The following is an 18,106-nucleotide window of genomic DNA, read 5'->3' as shown; positions in this document are numbered from 1 at the left end:
TTGAAGGGCTGGGATGATGCCACGTGGCAGCTGTTAGACATAAGGGTATAATTGACCCCATAGTATAACGGTAAGGGTATAATTGACCCTAAACTATAACGAAGGGTATGAATGAACTATTTTCCAAAGTTCAGGGGTAATTTTGTCCCCTTTCCGTTTTTTTTTTTAAAAAGGGTCTCGTTTTCTCTCGGCGTATGATATTAACGTGCGCCGTCCATGGGGTAGAGAGCTCGGATTCCCACAGAGAAGGTATGAATGGCACAACAAGCCAATGCGCAGGTCCAGAAACAACAACGGAAGAAAGGGGAACAAATTAAAATGGTCCCAGTAGATGCTACGGTGGAAATTGAAGCAGCTATAGGGGAAATTAATGAAACATTGACTGAGATAAGTGAAGCAAAAGGTGACCTAAGTGAATCAGCAAATGCGGCTGGTGAACAAATAAACAACAACAAACAACAACATACCCAGTATATTCCCACGAGGTGGGGTTTGGGGAGGGTAGAGTACGCAGACCTTACCCTTACCTTGCGAGATAGGAAGACTGTTTCTGATAGACCCTCGACTTAAGAAAAGGTGCCAAGTCAACAATAATAATAGGCAGTAATAGCAACAAATAATAGGATAAATGACGTTAAAGAAAGAAAGAAAGAAACAAGCAAGCTATATGAGAGATCTAGAAAAAAAAATAAGCGAGTGAACAAAGATAATAATACTCCTAATGGGGAAAAGAAATTCCCGCGGCCCCCTACTGGCCCTCTACCCTGATACTTGACCTCCACCCCCTCCTATCTCCAGTCATGTCCTCCGTAAGATGAAGTAGCGCCATATCCTGCCGAATCACCTCTCTCCAGGCCTTCTTTGGCCTACCTCTCCATCTCTTCAGGCCCACTACTACCAGCCTCTCACACCTCCTCACTGGCGCATCAACGCTTCTCCGCTGCACATGGCCGAATCTTTTCAACCTCTATTCCCACATCTTATCCACCACTGAGGCCACACCCACCTTGTCCCGAATCACTTCCTTTCGAATCCTATCTTTCTTGGAATGCCCGCATGCCCATCTCAGCATCCGCATCTCTGCTACCTTCATTTTTTGGACATGAGCTTTCTTAACTGGCCAACATTTTGTCCCATACAACATAGTCGGTCTAACCACCACTTTGTAGAACTTTCCCTTCAGTATAGGCGGTACCTTTCTATCGCATAACACCCCCGATGCGAGCTTCCATTTCATCCATCTCGCTCCAATACGATGTATGACATCGTCATCAATCTCGCCATTCCCTTGGATGATCGACCCCAGGTACTTGAAACTTTCTTTCTTCGAGATGACCTGAGTATCTAGCTGCACGTCCTCGTCCTGTACCTGAGCATCACTGAACTTGCACTCTAAGCACTCTGTCTTAGTCTTGCTCGACTTAAAACCTTTCGACTCCAGGGTCTGCCTCCAAACCTCCAGTCTCGTGTTAACACCGCTCCGGGACTCGTCAATAAGCATAATGTCATCTGTAAACAACATGCACCACGACACCTCTCTTTGAATTTGGTTTGTCAGTGCATCCATTGCCAAAGCAAATAAAAACGGGCTAAGAGCGGACACCTGATGCGGGCCCATCGTGACTGGGAAGTATTCTAAGTCACCTCCAACCGTCCTCACCAGATGCAGCTGGTGAATTAGCCGAAATTGATGAAACAAAGGTATCTAAAGCCTAAGTGGATTGGGAGGAGAAATTCAAAAGTCGAGCAACCCAAGCAAGCAATCGTGGGCCAATGAAGTAGAAATTGCACCGGAGTTGCACAAGCAGAGCTCTATTTGGGATAACTTTGACATTACGAAGATATCATAGACGGGATTCAAACTGGAATTGGTCACTGCTGAACTACATGGTTAGTCCCAAATCTGTGAATTTGAAATTGAGGATATCAGTACAGAAATTGCTTATTAGAAACATGCAGTTGTTTGTTATGTGTTGGGAGCTCATCCCCCTTTCTTAATATTAAATGGATATATTTAAAGACTCAGGGGGAAATTAGGCATAAATAAGGTTTCAATGCTGAAGAATGGTATTGTGATAGTGCGATTCAGCACAGATTTGGGGAAGGACGAGGTACTTCAAGGTGGAATTTACCACTTTGACAATAAACCATTCATTGTCAAAGCTTGGCATCCAGATATGGAATTAACAAGGGATGAGTTGTACAGTGTCCCTATTTGGGTGAAGTTGACAAGGTTAGAATTCAACTATTGGAGTCCTAAAGGGCTAAGTAATATTGGAAGTTTGATTGGAAAATCTCTCTAATGGTAGATCACAATACGGAGAAGAAAATGGGGTTGAATTTTGCTAGGCTACTGATTGAAGTTGAAATAAAAACACAACTGCCAGATAAGGTGTTCTTTTAAGAATGAAAGACGGGATTTGGTTGAACAATGGGTGCAGTATGATTAGAACCCACACTATGCACTTTTTGTACGAAGGTTGGGCATAATGAAGAGAGTTGTAGGAAGTAGAAGCTTCCACCTCAAATTCCCTCTCCACGGGATCAGAGAAGGGAGAAGAGCAACACAAAGAAAACAAGGGGGAAATGAAAAGCAGAAGAATGCAGAAAGTGGTGCAAAAGCCACTGATAAGCAAACTGAGAGTGTTGTAACTACTGGGAAGTATCAGGAAGTTGGGGGAACTAGTGGTGCAGCTGGGGATAAACAATCACATTTACAGCAAACTGTTGTAGGATGGGTTACACCATTAAATACTTCAAGAAGTCTATATAAGCAGCAACAATATGTTCAGCAAGGTGCAATGCAACAACAGGCAGTGATTCAACAGAATACTCTTCAGGTACTTAACAAATCAGGGCAAGGTGTTCAAGTGGCAAAGAATCCAGTTGGAAAAGGGGGAAGGATGTTCCTTTCTCTGGGAATGGATAGTGTGTTCTGCTGGAATGTTAGAGGTTTGAATGCCCCTAACAAGCAAAAGGAGGTCAAACTCTTTTGTAATAAAGAATGTATTACTTTAGTAGGACCAGTGGAGACAAAAATTAAAGCTAGTAATATGGATAAGGTGGCTAGTAAATTGTTTGGAGGTTGGGAATACATAACTAACCTTGGAGACCATTATAATGGTAGAGTGTGGATAACTTGGCAACCAGATTACTTTCAGGTGGTGCCTATTAGTAGTTGTGCCTAAGCTATTACTTGTAAGGTGAAAAATTGCAGTTTGAACATTGACTATCTCTTGACAGCGGTGTATGCTTTCAACACGAGAGATGAAAGGAGGAGTTTGTGGAGATATTTAGAAGATCTGAATGCAGGGAATTCATTACCATAGTTAACCGTGGGTGATTTCAACTCAGTTTTGAATAGTGATGACAAAATTGGTAGAAATCCAGTAAGCATGGCTGAAATAGTAGACTTCCATACTTGCGTGGAAGCATGTGGGTTGATGGAGATGCCCAGGAAAGGGAATAAATACACTTGGAATCAGAGGCGGACCCAAGATTTTGAGTTCGGGGGTGCTGGACTCAGGAATTTTGAGTTCGGGGGTGCTCTATTAACTATTTATATCTGTTTCCTTTATATTTTCTATACAATTATACACTCCGTGATTAAGTTTAATGGGTGCCGGAGCACCCAAACTTTACACATGGGTCCGCCTCTGCTTGGAATGACAGAGGGGACACTAGAGTATTTTCCAAGATTGATTGGGTGTTTATCAATAATGAATGGTTGACAAATATGTTTGCTTTTTTTGCTAATTTCTTACCAGAAAGTGTGAGTGATCACAACCCAGTGAAAATCGCCCTTCTAAATAGTCCAAGAAGAACCAGACCTGCTTTCAAGTATTGCAATGTTTGGGCAAGTCATCCAAAATTCTTAGACATAATGCAAGAGGAGTGGAATCATGGTGCTGAGAGGTGTAAGATGTTTAGGGTGGTAAGGAAGCTGAAACATATGAAGAGTAGATTGAGGACCTGAATGGACAACATTTGAGGAATATTATTACTGAAACAGACGAGGATAGGCTTGCTCTTGCTCAAGCTCAGGCTGCATTACACCTACAGCCTCTGGACATAACTTTACAAGAGCAAGAAAAGCTGCAATATCTAAAATTTAAGAGATTTTCATACTTGGCTGAGATTTTTCTACAACAAAGGAGTAAAACAACTTGGATTAAACTTGGAGATGACAATACAAGATATTTTTTCTCAGTCATTAAACACATGAAGTTACAACAGACTATCATACAAATGAAGGATAGTGATGATGTGGTGCATAATGATCAGCAAGCAATAGCAAACATCTTTGTGGAATACTACAAAAATTTACTTGACACCAAAGAAAGGCATAGAACTAAGCATGTGGGAGTTTTCTAAGGAATGGACATGTCTTGTCCACTGTCCAACAGTTGCAACTGATACAACCTTATACTGAGAAAGACATTAAGGCAACAATGTTTGGTATTGATATAAACGATAGCCCGGGGACAAATGGTTATGGTAGTGGCTTCTTCAGAGCAACTTAGGGAGTTATTGGTGAGGAAGTGACTCAAGCAATTCTGGAATTTTTTGCAAATGGTAAGCTCCTGACTCAGTTAAATTCTATTGTTTAATCCCTGATTCCTAAAGTGGATGCACTAGAGTATGCTAGCTAATTTCGACATATCTCGTGTTGTAATGTAATTTACAAGTGCATCTCCAAAGTTATATATATGAGACTGAGGAAAGCTATAGCAGTAGTGGTGGTTTGTAATCAAGCAGCTTTTATTGAAGGAGATCCTTGATACACAATGTCCTGATATGTCATGATCCATTGAGTCATTACACCAGGAAAATAAGTTCAAGATGTTTGATGAAAATTGATTTAAGGAAGGCTTATGACATGGTTAGTTGGGATTTTATTGAAGAAGCACGGTTGGGTTATGGCTTTCCACAATCCTTTGTTCAATTGATCATGACATGTGTAACTTCAGCATAGTTCACTGTTAAGGTCAATGGAGAAGGGTTTGAATATTTTGAAGGAAAGCGAGGTCTTAGACAAGGAGATCCAATGTCCCCTCTGCTATTTGTGCTAGTCATGGACAATCTGACAAGGACTCTTAGAAGGATGAGTGAATTATCAAACTTCAGTTACCACCGAATGTGTAAGTCCACTAAACTCATACATCTGATTTTTGCAGATGATCTGATGGTGTTTTGTAAAGGTGACAGGGATTCTACTAAGAGGGTGATGGAGGCTCTTCAACATTTTAGTGCAGTGACTGGTTTAGTTGCAAATCTGGAGAAATCCAATATCTTCCTTGCTGGGATGGATGATGCTACAAAGGAAAGGATTTTGGATAGTACTGGGTTTTCAATAGGTACACTGCCTATTAGATACTTAGGAACTCCCTTATCCTCAAAGAAATGGAACAAAGTAGATTGCCATTAACTGGTTGATAAAATAACAAAGAGAATCACTGTTGGAATTGAAAGAAGTTAAATTCATTAAAGAATGTGATGGCACAATGGTAACACAATGGGCATTATTTACTAACTTCAAATGGCTCTTATTCCATAACTAGCAGTTATCATGCAATGTTGGGGCCACTTCATAGATTACGTGAAGCAGAATTGATGTGGAGCTCTATTATGTTGCTTAGGCATTGAATCATAGTGTGGTTGGCATATCAGGGGAGATTACTCACTAAGGAGAGACTACACATGTTGAACATACCGATGGAAGATGATGATTGTTGTTTATGTGATGATAGCGTTGCTAAGACAAAACTGCACATGGTTGTTGAGTGTCAATGGGTGAATGCAGTTAGAACTGGGCTGACTAATTGGATGGGAGTGACTATACCAAGATTAAATGCTAAATAGAGCTTGGGTTGGATAAAACGAAGAGCTTGGAGGCAATTCAAGAAGGAAATAACGGCTGCTACGTATGGAGCTCTAATTTACCATAACTGGCAAGCAAGAAACTGGAAACAGTTTAGGCAAATAAATGTAAATATAGAGTTTGTCATTACACAGATCAAAAAGAAATTAAAGGAGAGGTTAGAATTGGTTCTAGGTTCTAGGAAGGCTAGGCATTGCCAAGGTTTGATTCATAGGTTATGTACTTAGTTTACATACTCTTTGTTTTTTGTTTTGGCTTTCACTGGGGTCTGGAGCTCTTAACATCTTTCCTAGCAGATGGTTAAGACTTCTGGATGCTCTTTTGTTTTTAAATACTTTGTTTTGGTATGGTAATAATTCACAGTTATTGCCTCCCAAAAAATATATCAAGTGTAATAATTGTATAATGACCAATTAGAAATGACAAATGGACAAGTTAATTAGTTTTAAGCATTATTTTTTCATCTCACGCGCTTTCAAGTATACACTTTCTTTGCCAAGTCACCTCTTAAGGGGGTATAAATTATACTTTGAACGAGATTTGGGGGGGGGGGGGGGGTGGGGGGTTGAAAAAAACGCCCGTAAAGTTAAATTGTTAAACTGAGTTTTGACGACAAGTTTGAGGGGGATTTTATGTATTTTTCTCTATTAGAATTTCACCTATCTTCTTAGCATCATCAATCATCAGACTGAAAAGGCCTTCTAGTTCAAAAAGTCTTCCATTGTCATTAAGTTGTACATTAGCTCACTGCTTTCTGCTTCTCTCTTCTCTCGAGTCCCTCTCTAACCATGAAAATACATGCATGCCAGTTCAAGAACACAAATTGCTTTGTCTCTTGCCTGAAAAGATGCCCTCTTCAGTCTACTTTCCTTGGGTGGATAGCTCTTGCTTTATTTTTCTTGCTTCTTTTGATGACTCGTAGAGTTGATTTGTGAAGTGACTCTTGACCCCAGTATCATAAAGGCAGTCAATGTAGTTTAAGATGCAGATAACGGTCATATGTAACTTTGATCCGAATTCATGCCTTGTCAAATATTTCAATAATTAATTCAGTTAGCGTGCATTATCTCTCGCAAACCCTTTCTATATACGGTATGCTTTATTGAGTCAGTCAACATAAAATATCTGTACGCTATATTCTTCTTGTTTTGAATTTCGTTATGACAATGACATCACCTATACTTGAAACAGCTGGATGTTGCTTGGATCATTTGATAAAGCGCTCAACTTTTATTTTCTCTTATTCACTTGTATCACTACGTACATTGCATGTTTAGAACTAAGAATATAATGATGCATCGAAAGCAGTTAAAACATCCAATGAATTTCAAAGATATAATCAAATTTTCAGTATCTTATTTTATCGTCTGACATTTATTACAACTAATTTGGTATTATATTTCTATGGAAAAATTTACAGCTATATTCTCTGTTTTAAAATTATTTTAAAGTAAAATGTAGCAGAACTTTGTTAGTTTTTTAAATTGAAAAAAAATAGAAGTATCCAATACAAGTGTTTTTTAAGTGTTTCGAAAGTAAAAAAATAAGAACTAGAAGTTGGAAGGATATGTCAAACCTAGTGCATTTTGGAGGGCCATAAAAAGTGCTTCTTCTTTAGTAGTATTTCACTAATGCTACTTTCCGTGACGGCAAGCATTTCCGATGGACCAGCGACTATAAAATTTGGGAACCCCACGTGAGATTATAGATGACTATTATTAGGGAAAGCGATATATATATAAAAACTATTGATTTGATGATCATATAATTAATTTTCGATATATAATAGAGAGAGTAGCTAACCAAAATGAAATTATTATATGATGAAGAAATGGGAAATATTAGAGGAAGGTGCTAGTAGTGCAGGTGTGCTTACTAGGCCAGAGACGATTATGCAATACAAAAAAAAAAAAAAAAAAACTTGAAATGAAAGCACTTTGTTAGAGTTTTAAGGCTAAGGACTGTTTCACCGGACATTTCATCATGTCCCGTAGTTGGACTCGTGGGCCGTGGCTCTATGGTAAAAATTTGTTCAAGCTCAGTGTTTAAACTCATCTAACAAATACATGACACGTGTGCTTACATGCTATCACTATCATAATTTATCATTAATTTATCATTTAACTATGATAAATTAATATATTTTGGTGTAAACATGAAAATGTGTGGCAAGGTGGATTAGTGAGGATTGTTCTCCCACTAAAAATTCCAACAGATTGTTCTCCCGCCAAAACTCCACATGCCACACTAACCTATTTATAAACCACTTTATTACTATTATGTTCTCTGTTCAAAACATTCATCTGCTCTCTCTTAAGAACAAATACTGAAGTTCTTTCTCTGTTAACAATAATGGGGTTTGTTAAAATTCGCCTCGTCGATGCTTTTGAGAATGCAAAAACTTGTTTCGGACCTAGTTACCTTGCTTTGAAAACTATGGTCGCCGCGGTTGGAATTACAATGACCTAACCTCCTCTACAGGTTTTACTGCTCAAGTTTACCTTCATATGACGAAGGTCACGGTTGTCTCAAGATAAGGTCACTAAAGCATAAATGCACCAAAAACTTTGCTATTATAAGATACCTAGTTATTAATACGTGTTTATAGCATATACCTCTGTATTTAAAAAGTTAGTATCGCATGTCTTATTATTTGTTGGAATACAATATCATGGTTCTTGTTGTTAAAAATCTTATTGGTAGATGGGGAGATTTACGTAGTTTAATTCAAAGATACAAAATTCTACCGGTATTTAACTAAAAACTTAAACTTTGAAAAGAAAATTTCTACATTCCTAATGTCATGATCATATAAGAAAATAATGAATTTTTCTAAATATTAATTGTAACTTTTGGGTACACATAATAATTTTCTAGTGGTTATAAGAAGACGTTTGCTGAAGAACAACATTAATTGTAATTCAGATATTGAATAAGAACTTAAAAATATAAAAAGTATATTTAATGTTCTATGTCACTATACAAGAAAATTATGAATTTTTATATTAAAAATACTTGAAAATGGTATTTTATCCCATATAATATATAATTTTTCTAATTATCATAAATAAAAAAATTTATTTTTTCTTAGATTTTAGTTGGTGATGTTAAATGAATGGGCAAATTAGGTTAAGTTTCTATTTCTCATTAGTTAATACATAAATCTACCTGGTTGTTCTAATTTTTCCTTCTTCTAGTACATTTGCTCTCCTTTTTTTATGACAGGTTTATATTCCGTTTGAAACTCATTTTTTTAAAATCAATTATCTTTATTTACCCATTAAAAAAAGATTGTCCAAATGAATTCATCCTTAAAATAATAATATTATAGCTTTGCATCCAAAAAAAGTCAAAAGAGTGAAATCCGAAAAAAGTACAGGAATCTTATTAAAAATACCTGTGAAATTATATTAAATTTTGACTTTAGTCATTGATTTTATTGAGGAGCTTAAGTTATGTGCATAGTCAGTGTACAAATTTTTTACACTATCAAGTAAAATTTACCTGCTATAGCAGGTTGTCAATGTTTTCTCAACTTTTTTACTTCTCTAAAATGCCGTGCCTGACGAAGGTAAGCATTCGAATCTGTTTCATATTGAATTTGATTTTGAATTCACTTAATCCCCATTTTTGGTCAATGAAATGTTTGTAGTATTCACGAGTCTTCATCTACTACTATAACTGCTAGATTCGAACACCAAAGTTTCACTCAAACAATGTTTTTTAGTTAGGAAGAGAAACCTAAGATTAATCAACGCTGGAGAAAATGAGTTTGAACTTTCCTGTCGAGGTCCAGTGCTTCTGCTTTGTGAAGCTGAAATTTGAACTTATTTTAATATATCTCAATGTCTATAGCGTTGATTTTGCGAAGATGTTGAATATAATCATCATGTGGATTTATGGATTTCTGCTATCACTGTGTAACAACTTCTATTAGACGTTTGATTAAGGGTGTATTATATGATGCCACTATGCCAACTAAACGCTACTACAGCATATATACCTACACAGCCACATATGCACGGAATCAACTAGATATACAAACTAGGAGAAATGTCCAAATAATTTCCAATATTATAAATGTAGTATAATATACTATTGAAATGTTTTAGAATATAGACCCACTAGCAGTGTCAAGTGTGCGAGTCACACAATTTCGGGCATCAAATTTAACCAAAAAGCTTTTGACAAATGAAATCCAATTGAAGTATGATGGAGAATAACTTTGAAAAATGAAAGATCACACAGATTATTGCATTGAACTGAAGGTCTGCATATTTTTAAGACATAACTCTCTGATTTTTCTTTCTTAAATGCATTGAAGATCAAGAACCTACAACTCTGCACTCATTTTCGACATTCTAGCAAAATTTATCCTTGATTTTAGTACATGTTTCTTGTACAAAATGGACTACTACCATTTACCACACAGAAACTGAGGCCCTTCTCTACTGGTGGAGGCCAAGATACCAGTTGGCATTGGAGAATTTTTTTTTTTTTAAAAAAAAAAAGGTAAATGGACATGGCATATATGACAGACTATGTCAGGAAATTGAAAAGACAAAATAATTCTGAGAAGATGATTGTGGCTTTCCTGGTATAGGAACTGTATTATCGACAAAACTGCAAAGATTAGGAAGGACGCCATTAACATGAATAAAGTTGTGAGCTTATTTTTACGCATCTCAAGTTTTCAAATGGTAAACATATTCGAGTTATATTCTTTTTTGATGACATATTCAAGTTATATTCTTAGCAACTACACACTTCCCTTTGAAACTCAGGGTGTTCAAGAAGCAGACTGATAACTATCCAGAGAACGCCACAATTATAGATGGAGCTGTGATATGAAGAGCCAAATACATGCAAGATAACTTCAATAGGTTTTCTATTTCTGGAGAATAGTGGTGACTATGCCAACAATGCTTTCATTCCTGTACAAAACTCTCATCTTATAAGGGTTATCACTTATCAGAAATGTAATCTTATGATGATACTTATTGTGCACCTATTATCGATGAGTCTGAGGGTTCAACAACATGTATTAAGGAGGCAGGAAATTCCATTAGCTTTTCCACTGAATCTTATAAGGCATCAGAAGTGAATTTTTCTTCACAGATGCACTTCATTAAAGCATAAGACCAATCAATCATATGAATCTAGAAAGAATGGTGGCATAGTGTAACGTTATTTCTCTGTTATCCAGCTGTAGTAGGTAGCATGGCTCTTGATTTATCATGCACTTAATCTTGCTGACTTACAAGGGGCAAATTACCAGGAATTCATTTACTGACACTTTCTACAGCACTGAAATGTAGACTACAGACATTATGGAGTGTACCATTTGTTTCTTATAAGTAAATACACTATTCAGACAAGCACTGAAAACATGAAGAGACCATCATATCTTTTCAGTTCTGGAATCCAGTCTGAGGGTGGAAACAGTGTTTTTTTAAAAATATGTTAGGAAATGCTGCATACTGCATAACTCCAACTGAGAAACCCTTCATGCACGGGTGAGCCATATTGATATCTAGACCAGAGCCCAGCTTTCCTAATTGTATGAACAAACACTACTTTTACACTAGTGACGGATAATGTAAAGAATCAAAATGTTGACGAGAAAGAGATATTTTAAGTCTTCAGTTTATACTACCTGCATGTTTTCAAGATTTAATATTCCAGGTTTCTTCAAGCAGTCGGCCATGTTGCACTCACCAAAATGCCCAAGCTATAAGCAAGTAGAGAGAATGCAACATGATAATGAAAAGATGCATACCGTGAAAAGGGCAAGAACAATTACAAACAACTAAAACATGGGATGAAAAATGAGAAGAGAACTACTTATCTAGTAAAACAGATTTGGCTCATTATTGGTTGATTTCCAATCTGGGAGAAACTTGCTACAAGCTGAACAGAGGAGGAGCAGGCGGTCACTCAGTGCCTTCAACAAAGTAAAGCTGGCATGGTTCAACTGTCCAATGAACTGAATCTCAGCCACTACGACGAACATTGTACAGTGATCTCATTGCCTACTAGCCAAATAGAAAATACCAAACTGCTTTAGAACGTAACTGCCACAGCATCTAGATCCCTCGCATGCACTGATGAAAGCAGCCAGATGAATGGCCTGTTCAAGAAACAAGGTGTCTGGATTCTCATCATACTGGGTATATACAAAGATAATCCCGTCTAAGCAGACAAAAGAAGCCAAATCTAAAACAAGCTATGTACTTACTAGCACCAATAAATCGATACTAAGCTCCAACATGCAATTGATTGCATGATCACTTATTAAGCCAGAGCACTTTTCTCCTCATCATGCATAGCCTGGAGGACTAATCTGAAGCACAGTAACTGTTGCTGCTATGAGTTTCTGCAGAAACTACTGTTTTCCAAACTACATAGGGGCCTCTTTTTTGGAATTCACATGGTTGAAAACAAGTTATTGCCTTTCCCATGAGGGCCATGGCAGCAATGCTTGGGGAATGTTTCTTCTGGAAATCACCAAGTTCCAACTTTGAGCATTGAGGCTCACAAACCACCATTGATTGAGGCCTCTTTTGTGCAGTGACAGATCTATTATGAAGCCACCTTTGAACCCAAGACAGTGAAGTCAATAAATCTTGCTCATCAGAGTTCCTTGCTAAGGCTAGATTTCTATCATGAGCCACCAATTCTTCACCATGAAATTTACCAGCTGCGAGTTCTGAGCCAGTTGTGGTAGCTCTAGAAATTTTGCTATGGGACTTGTTTGCTTTCTCATGAGATGACTTCGCTGAAAGGTTAGAGCTCTTTGTTCCAACAGAAAGGAATCTAGAAGCACTCAATTTGAGGCGCTTGACCCATCTGCTACCAGGTTCCTCATCGAGCAGCGTCGCAGGGCAAATATCAGCTTTCAATGGACTTGGCTGCTCGTTAAGGTCAAGGAACAATCTTCTATCCAAACTTTGAGTTCTGGAAGAAGTTGGTTCCAACTTGTCGGTAGGAGCTGGAAGCTCCAAGTTTATGTCAGGTATTTCGGTGGTATTAAGGCTTTTATGTCCAACTTCTTTCTTGGGACAGTCAAGTGCTTGACGAGTAGGTATATGGTCCATTCCACTCACCTGCAAGATACCAGAATTACCAGATGATCAGCATTGAGATGCACTTATTATTGCTTGTGAATTAAACCTTAAACTCGCATTGAGAATCTAAACTGAAGGGGTCAAACGGGAAATTGATGGTACCATTTGCAAGAGTACTGCTCTGCAGAAACTATTGGAATTACACAAATAATAGAGCACTGCAGTTTGCTGAATTTACATGGTTTCTCCTATGGGGAAGAATACCTTCTTTAATGGGGAAGAGTTTATACCTGCAAAAGGCAGTAGAAAAGGCACATTCATTATAAAGTATAAGTCTGTGCAGCTGCTATATCTTCCAGACTAAAGCTTAGAAAGATCTTTCATATTTTCCTTGATAGCTTAGACTTATAAAGACCATGACCATAACAAATTCTAAAGAGGATTTTTACACCACTTTATATTAGTTAAGAGCTTTAGTCAAGACTATTCCTAGACATTGTTCATCAGAACAGTACATACCACAAAGCTGGTTCTTTTCCTGGAACACACCAATTTACATTGTATTAGTTGCAGCTGAACATTCATTCTTTAACATCACTTCAGATGGCTTACTGTCTTCAATATTGTCTTTTCCTTCACAACCTGCAAAACGATCCAGAATTTGAAGCTTCAGTCTTTGTTGATTATCACCAATAAGTTAGAGATTGGCTGTCATGATCACTTAGTGTGTGTTCGGTGTGAAGGAAATAAATGGTTTTCTTACTTTTTCTGGTGTTGGTAAGCAAGCAAAAAAATATTGTCCCAAGAGCAAGAGCATTTATATGTAAACTAGGAAAACATTATGGGGGTAGGGTGGTCAATGGAGGGTGTTGGGGTGGTCATTTATGCAACTTATTTTTCTTATTACTCCCACTGGGGAAATCATATTTCTAATTTTCAAGGAACTTGTTTTCTAGAAAAAAAATTTTGCCAAAACATTTTAACCCACCAAACATGAGAAAATTGAAACTATTTTTTTTATTTGTGTTTGGCCAATTAAGTTAAAAAGTACTTTTGAGCAGCAATTAGTGTTTGATCAAGCTTTTAAAAAGTGCTTCTATGTGTATTTTTCTCAAAAGTACCTTTCGGCAAAAACTATTTTTTTAGCTTCTGAAAAACTGCTTCTGCTACTCCCCAAAACACTTCTTTTTTTCCAAAAACTTGACCAAACACCTCACTTTTTTTAAAATAAGCACTTATTAAAAAAATAAATATTTTTAGAGAAAAAATAAACTTGGTCAAACAGGCTATAAATCTTTTAACTAAGAATAAATCTTTGGATACAGAATTAGTCTGGATGTGCGCCACGTGTTACATCCAGTTGTCCGAGGAGCTTCACTGAAAACTACACTATGTTGATAGATAATTTCTTTTATGTAATATATATATATATATATATATATATATATATATATATATATATATATATTATTTATTATATGTTGAATCTTTGGCTTTACATGTGAATAGTTTAAATTTTGACCTTCGTTGATAAAAATATTGGCTCCGCTACTAATTATATCGGCACCCAAGTGTGATGACTTTCATCATTTCGCTGAGACAAGACTTAAATAGAGTGACAAAAATAATACGAATTTTATAACCGACCCCAACTTGCTTAAGAGCCCGTTTGACTTAGCTTATAAGTTGCTGAAAATAACTTATAAGCTATTTTCGATTTTTTTGAGTGTTTGGTTGGCCAGCTTATAAGCCGCTTAAAATAAGCCCAAAAAAATTAGCTTAAAAAAAGTAAGCTGCTTTTTTAAAGCTCATCCAACGGGCTCTAAATTGAGTCCGTGTAGTAGTTGTTATAACAACTCAAACTTATTCTTAAAAAAGAAATTACAACTTACAAAAAATTACTCAATTATTTCTGGTACTTTTATACACTTCTCTGGAAAATAGACCCAGAAATGAAAGATGAAACCGTTGGTACACAACAAAATGGATACTACCTCCGTCCTAATTTATGCACACTTTTCGAATTTTGAGAGTCAAATTATTAATTATTGTGACTTATAGTACTTGTCATTAGTTTCCTAATATATAATTTTAAAAAAAAAAAAACTTAAAAGATTATATGTCCGAACTGTGCCATATAAATTGTAACAGATGGGAGTATTTTATTAAGCATATAGAAGAGACAGAAAATGAAGTTGATAGTTTGACAAGAAGTAAACTTCAAAATGAACTGACCTCTGTTCGCAAAAGGCAGTAAGGTCGAAACTGAAGGAAACTTTAGAGCTCCACTGAAATTGAACTATGAAGTGGTTAACCGTTACTACTGATTTATGCATATATATAGAGAGAGAAAAAATTGCTCGGCAATAAAATCAAAAAGGGTAAATATATAGCCATCGAATTAGCATTGGATAATTTGGTGTCATGCGAAGGAGCAGAACACAAAATAGTGAACAAACATGTGTTTTGTCATCATGTGAGGCTTGGAGGCTTCCAGCTCAGCTTTCTTTTGATTTTTCTCTCCCATTTCAAGTCGCCTCTCATCATATAGTATTTGTTATTATTATTTTGTTTTCTAGTTGGGAAATATCTACTACCTACTTATTTGAAGTATATTTATTGATTATGCAAAAACTTTAATGATTTTAATCTTTCTTTCTTTCTTTTATTTTTTCAAAATAAATCTTGCTTTGACCAGGCATTCAATCTTGTCCTTTTTCTGTTCTATTCATTTAATTGTATGTGAACAACTTGTTTGGCTAGGGGGCAACCTACTTTTAAAACACATGATCTTTTTCTGAAATTTATGTTATGTTATTTTTAAATATAAGAAAATTTTAATTTTTTTAATAAATTAAAAATAAGATACTGTCACGTAAGCTCAAATAGAGCGATTGAAATTAACTATGAAAGTTGAGGTACAAGTCACACGACAAGTAAGTTGAAATTCCATAGAAGCATTGAATAAGGAGAGGTCCACAAAAAAATAAAAAAAGAGATGTTGAATATTATTAGCAGTAACTATCTTGACTCCATTAAATTTTCCGAATTAATTTATAGAATTGGTAAATTATCCCTTTGAGAATAGAATAATATAGTGACATTTGAAGTCTCTGACTACAAAAAGATATATAGTAATAAATTACAGTAGTTAGTAGTATATATGTTTGTTTTCAATGACACCAAGTATATTGGCCTAGCGTTTATTAAACTAAAATCAGCTCATGATTATTATCACACATTAATTTCATTACCATTACTCCAACTACCATGTACAAATTAGTATTTATATTACTATTAAGTTATTTACTCAAAAAATAAATAAATTAAAGTAATTGTCTTGACGAGTATCGCAGCCAAGAATAGAAGTCTAAGTTTTCCAAATTTTAAGATACTATATTACCAAAACTTTATAATTGGAATTTGTATCCTGCATAAGCATAATTTACATACAATATTCAAGTTTCACCAAAGGCCTTTCTCTATTCTTTCTTTTCCTAAGAGAAAAATAAAAAAGGGTTGTTATTTTAAAAAGTGAAATAACTATCTTTTGGATTGGTATGAGCAAAAGTATCTTCTTCCTTCCTTTTTTTTTTTTTAATTTAATTTTTAAGTTTTTCAAAATATCTTGTATAGTTGACTTCCAGCCTCACCCAATCATCAGCGGAGATACATATGGGGAGACAGGCAATGGCAATCGGCACAGAAATATCTACTCAGTGCAGATATCCCATGTTAGCAAAAAAAGATATCCCATGTGCCTTTCGGATCATTTGGTATGAAGAAAAGTATATAGTAGCAATAGATTAAGAACATAATTCATTCGTTTCATTTTATGTCTCTTAATTTAATCAGTATAGAATTTAAAAATATAAAAAAGGCTTTACAATATTGTAATCTTAAATTAAGTTTGTGTATAACATATCAATTGATTTTTGTGATTGTAAGCATGTCATGTCATTTTTACAAGGGTGTGTTACAAAAAATAAAATAAGAATTTTGCAACTAAGATCGTGTTATTTTAAATATAGAAACATGAAATTTTTCTAAACACTACTCCAAAGCGTATGCTTTGTCAATTATAACAAACTTTATATCCAAAGTTAATAAACTTTAGTCACATATATATTTGGGTAATAAAATAAAAATTGAAGTATGCAAAACGTTAGATATGGATATTGTTTTCCAGTAAAAGCGAATTTTTGATAATATCAGTTAAATTTCTAGTTTTGTAGGATTTAAAGACAAGTGGATTGTATCCGATCCTTGAAACTCAGAAGGATGATAAAAACAATGTAACAATGATGAAAACCTAAGCAAAAGACTGAATATTATTCAAAGCAATATTGTGTTCTTGAGTCAAGAGCTGAGAGAGAAAAATAATTAGGCTTATAAGTCTCGAAGATGGTATCCCTCTTCCTTCCTTCCCAAGCTATCTTTATACAAGTCAAAACTAGACTTTTCAACTCTAAAGTACGGATCGTGCTGCGGAACAATGATCGAGGCTGACAAATGTGACATAAGTTGGTGGGAGTGGAGGCCAGCTGTAGCGAGCTCTCGGGCTCTCTCGTGTCCGTTTAGTCATTTGTCCCCGGGGGGCGGGGGCATATTACCCCATACAGATATGCTGGCTATACTTATGTTTACCTGTGCACGCACATACGAAAGTATAATTTATCTCGCGATAAGCTCAATATACAAAAGTAAGACAATTTTTCATTAATTGCTATCCAAATTAAATGCCATGTTGATGTTGTAATGTGACATTAATCATGACACGGTTTAATGTTCCATGTATTAACACCTGGATTTTCTTATATAGGTATTAATTTACCTTGATGAACTTCTATTAGAAAATGTATCAACAAGATACTTGACTTCTCATAGCCATTATTTTCCTTGATTAACACCATTTACATCGTTAGTGTGCATCACACAATTAATTTGATTGTATCAAAATAAATACAAATGATTGCTGGTGAAAGTAATGTAGAGTTCTTTATATATAATTTGAGAAACCAACCCCAGAATATAAATGTATGAATGGTAAAAGTTCACTTTAGAAAGCATTAATGTATGAGATTTTTATTAAAGAAGAGTTTCAATATACAAATTTCGAAAAAAATCCTTGCAGCTTTTAAGTTGAAAGGTAAATTTT

The 18,106-nt window shown here is 35.7% G+C and overlaps 1 protein-coding gene across 6 annotated transcripts; it reads right to left on the bottom strand.

Moving 5' to 3' along the window:
* Positions 1 to 11,511: 11,511 nt before the first annotated feature.
* Positions 11,512 to 15,431, bottom strand: LOC132606572 (F-box protein At2g16365-like). Of its 6 annotated transcripts, none has more exons than XR_009569981.1 (4): positions 15,184 to 15,431; positions 13,468 to 13,590; positions 12,120 to 12,987; positions 11,512 to 12,031 (listed from the first exon to the last, which is right to left on the bottom strand). XR_009569981.1 is itself a non-coding variant. In XM_060320146.1 (4 exons), exons 3-4 carry the CDS (start codon positions 13,111 to 13,113, stop codon positions 12,220 to 12,222), a joined length of 771 nt encoding a protein of 256 aa, XP_060176129.1. In that variant the 5' UTR covers positions 13,114 to 13,238; positions 13,468 to 13,590; positions 15,184 to 15,195; the 3' UTR covers positions 11,512 to 12,219. The 6 variants fall into 6 exon arrangements, 4 of the variants coding, with proteins under 4 accessions (XP_060176129.1, XP_060176130.1, XP_060176127.1 ...); XR_009569980.1 differs by having other exon boundaries at positions 11,512 to 12,011; positions 15,184 to 15,430; XM_060320146.1 differs by adding an exon at positions 13,111 to 13,238 and having other exon boundaries at positions 11,512 to 12,987; positions 15,184 to 15,195.
* Between the last annotated feature and the right edge of the window lie 2,675 nt (positions 15,432 to 18,106).

The sequence above is a fragment of the Lycium barbarum genome, chromosome 8 (assembly GCF_019175385.1).
Source record: "Lycium barbarum isolate Lr01 chromosome 8, ASM1917538v2, whole genome shotgun sequence".
In the NCBI taxonomy this organism is placed as follows: domain Eukaryota; kingdom Viridiplantae; phylum Streptophyta; class Magnoliopsida; order Solanales; family Solanaceae; genus Lycium; species Lycium barbarum.
Note: the sequence above shows the minus strand (reverse complement) of the source record. Positions and strands in the feature narration are given on the sequence as shown.

Coding starts and splice junctions, on each gene's coding strand:
- LOC132606572 (XM_060320144.1), bottom strand. CDS start 13,533: ATGAATGTTCAGCTGCAACTAATACAATGTAAATTGGTGTGTTCCAGG. Junction 12,988..13,467: donor GGAAAAGAACCAGCTTTGTG/GTATGTACTGTT, acceptor GGTATCTTGCAG/GTGAGTGGAATGGACCATAT.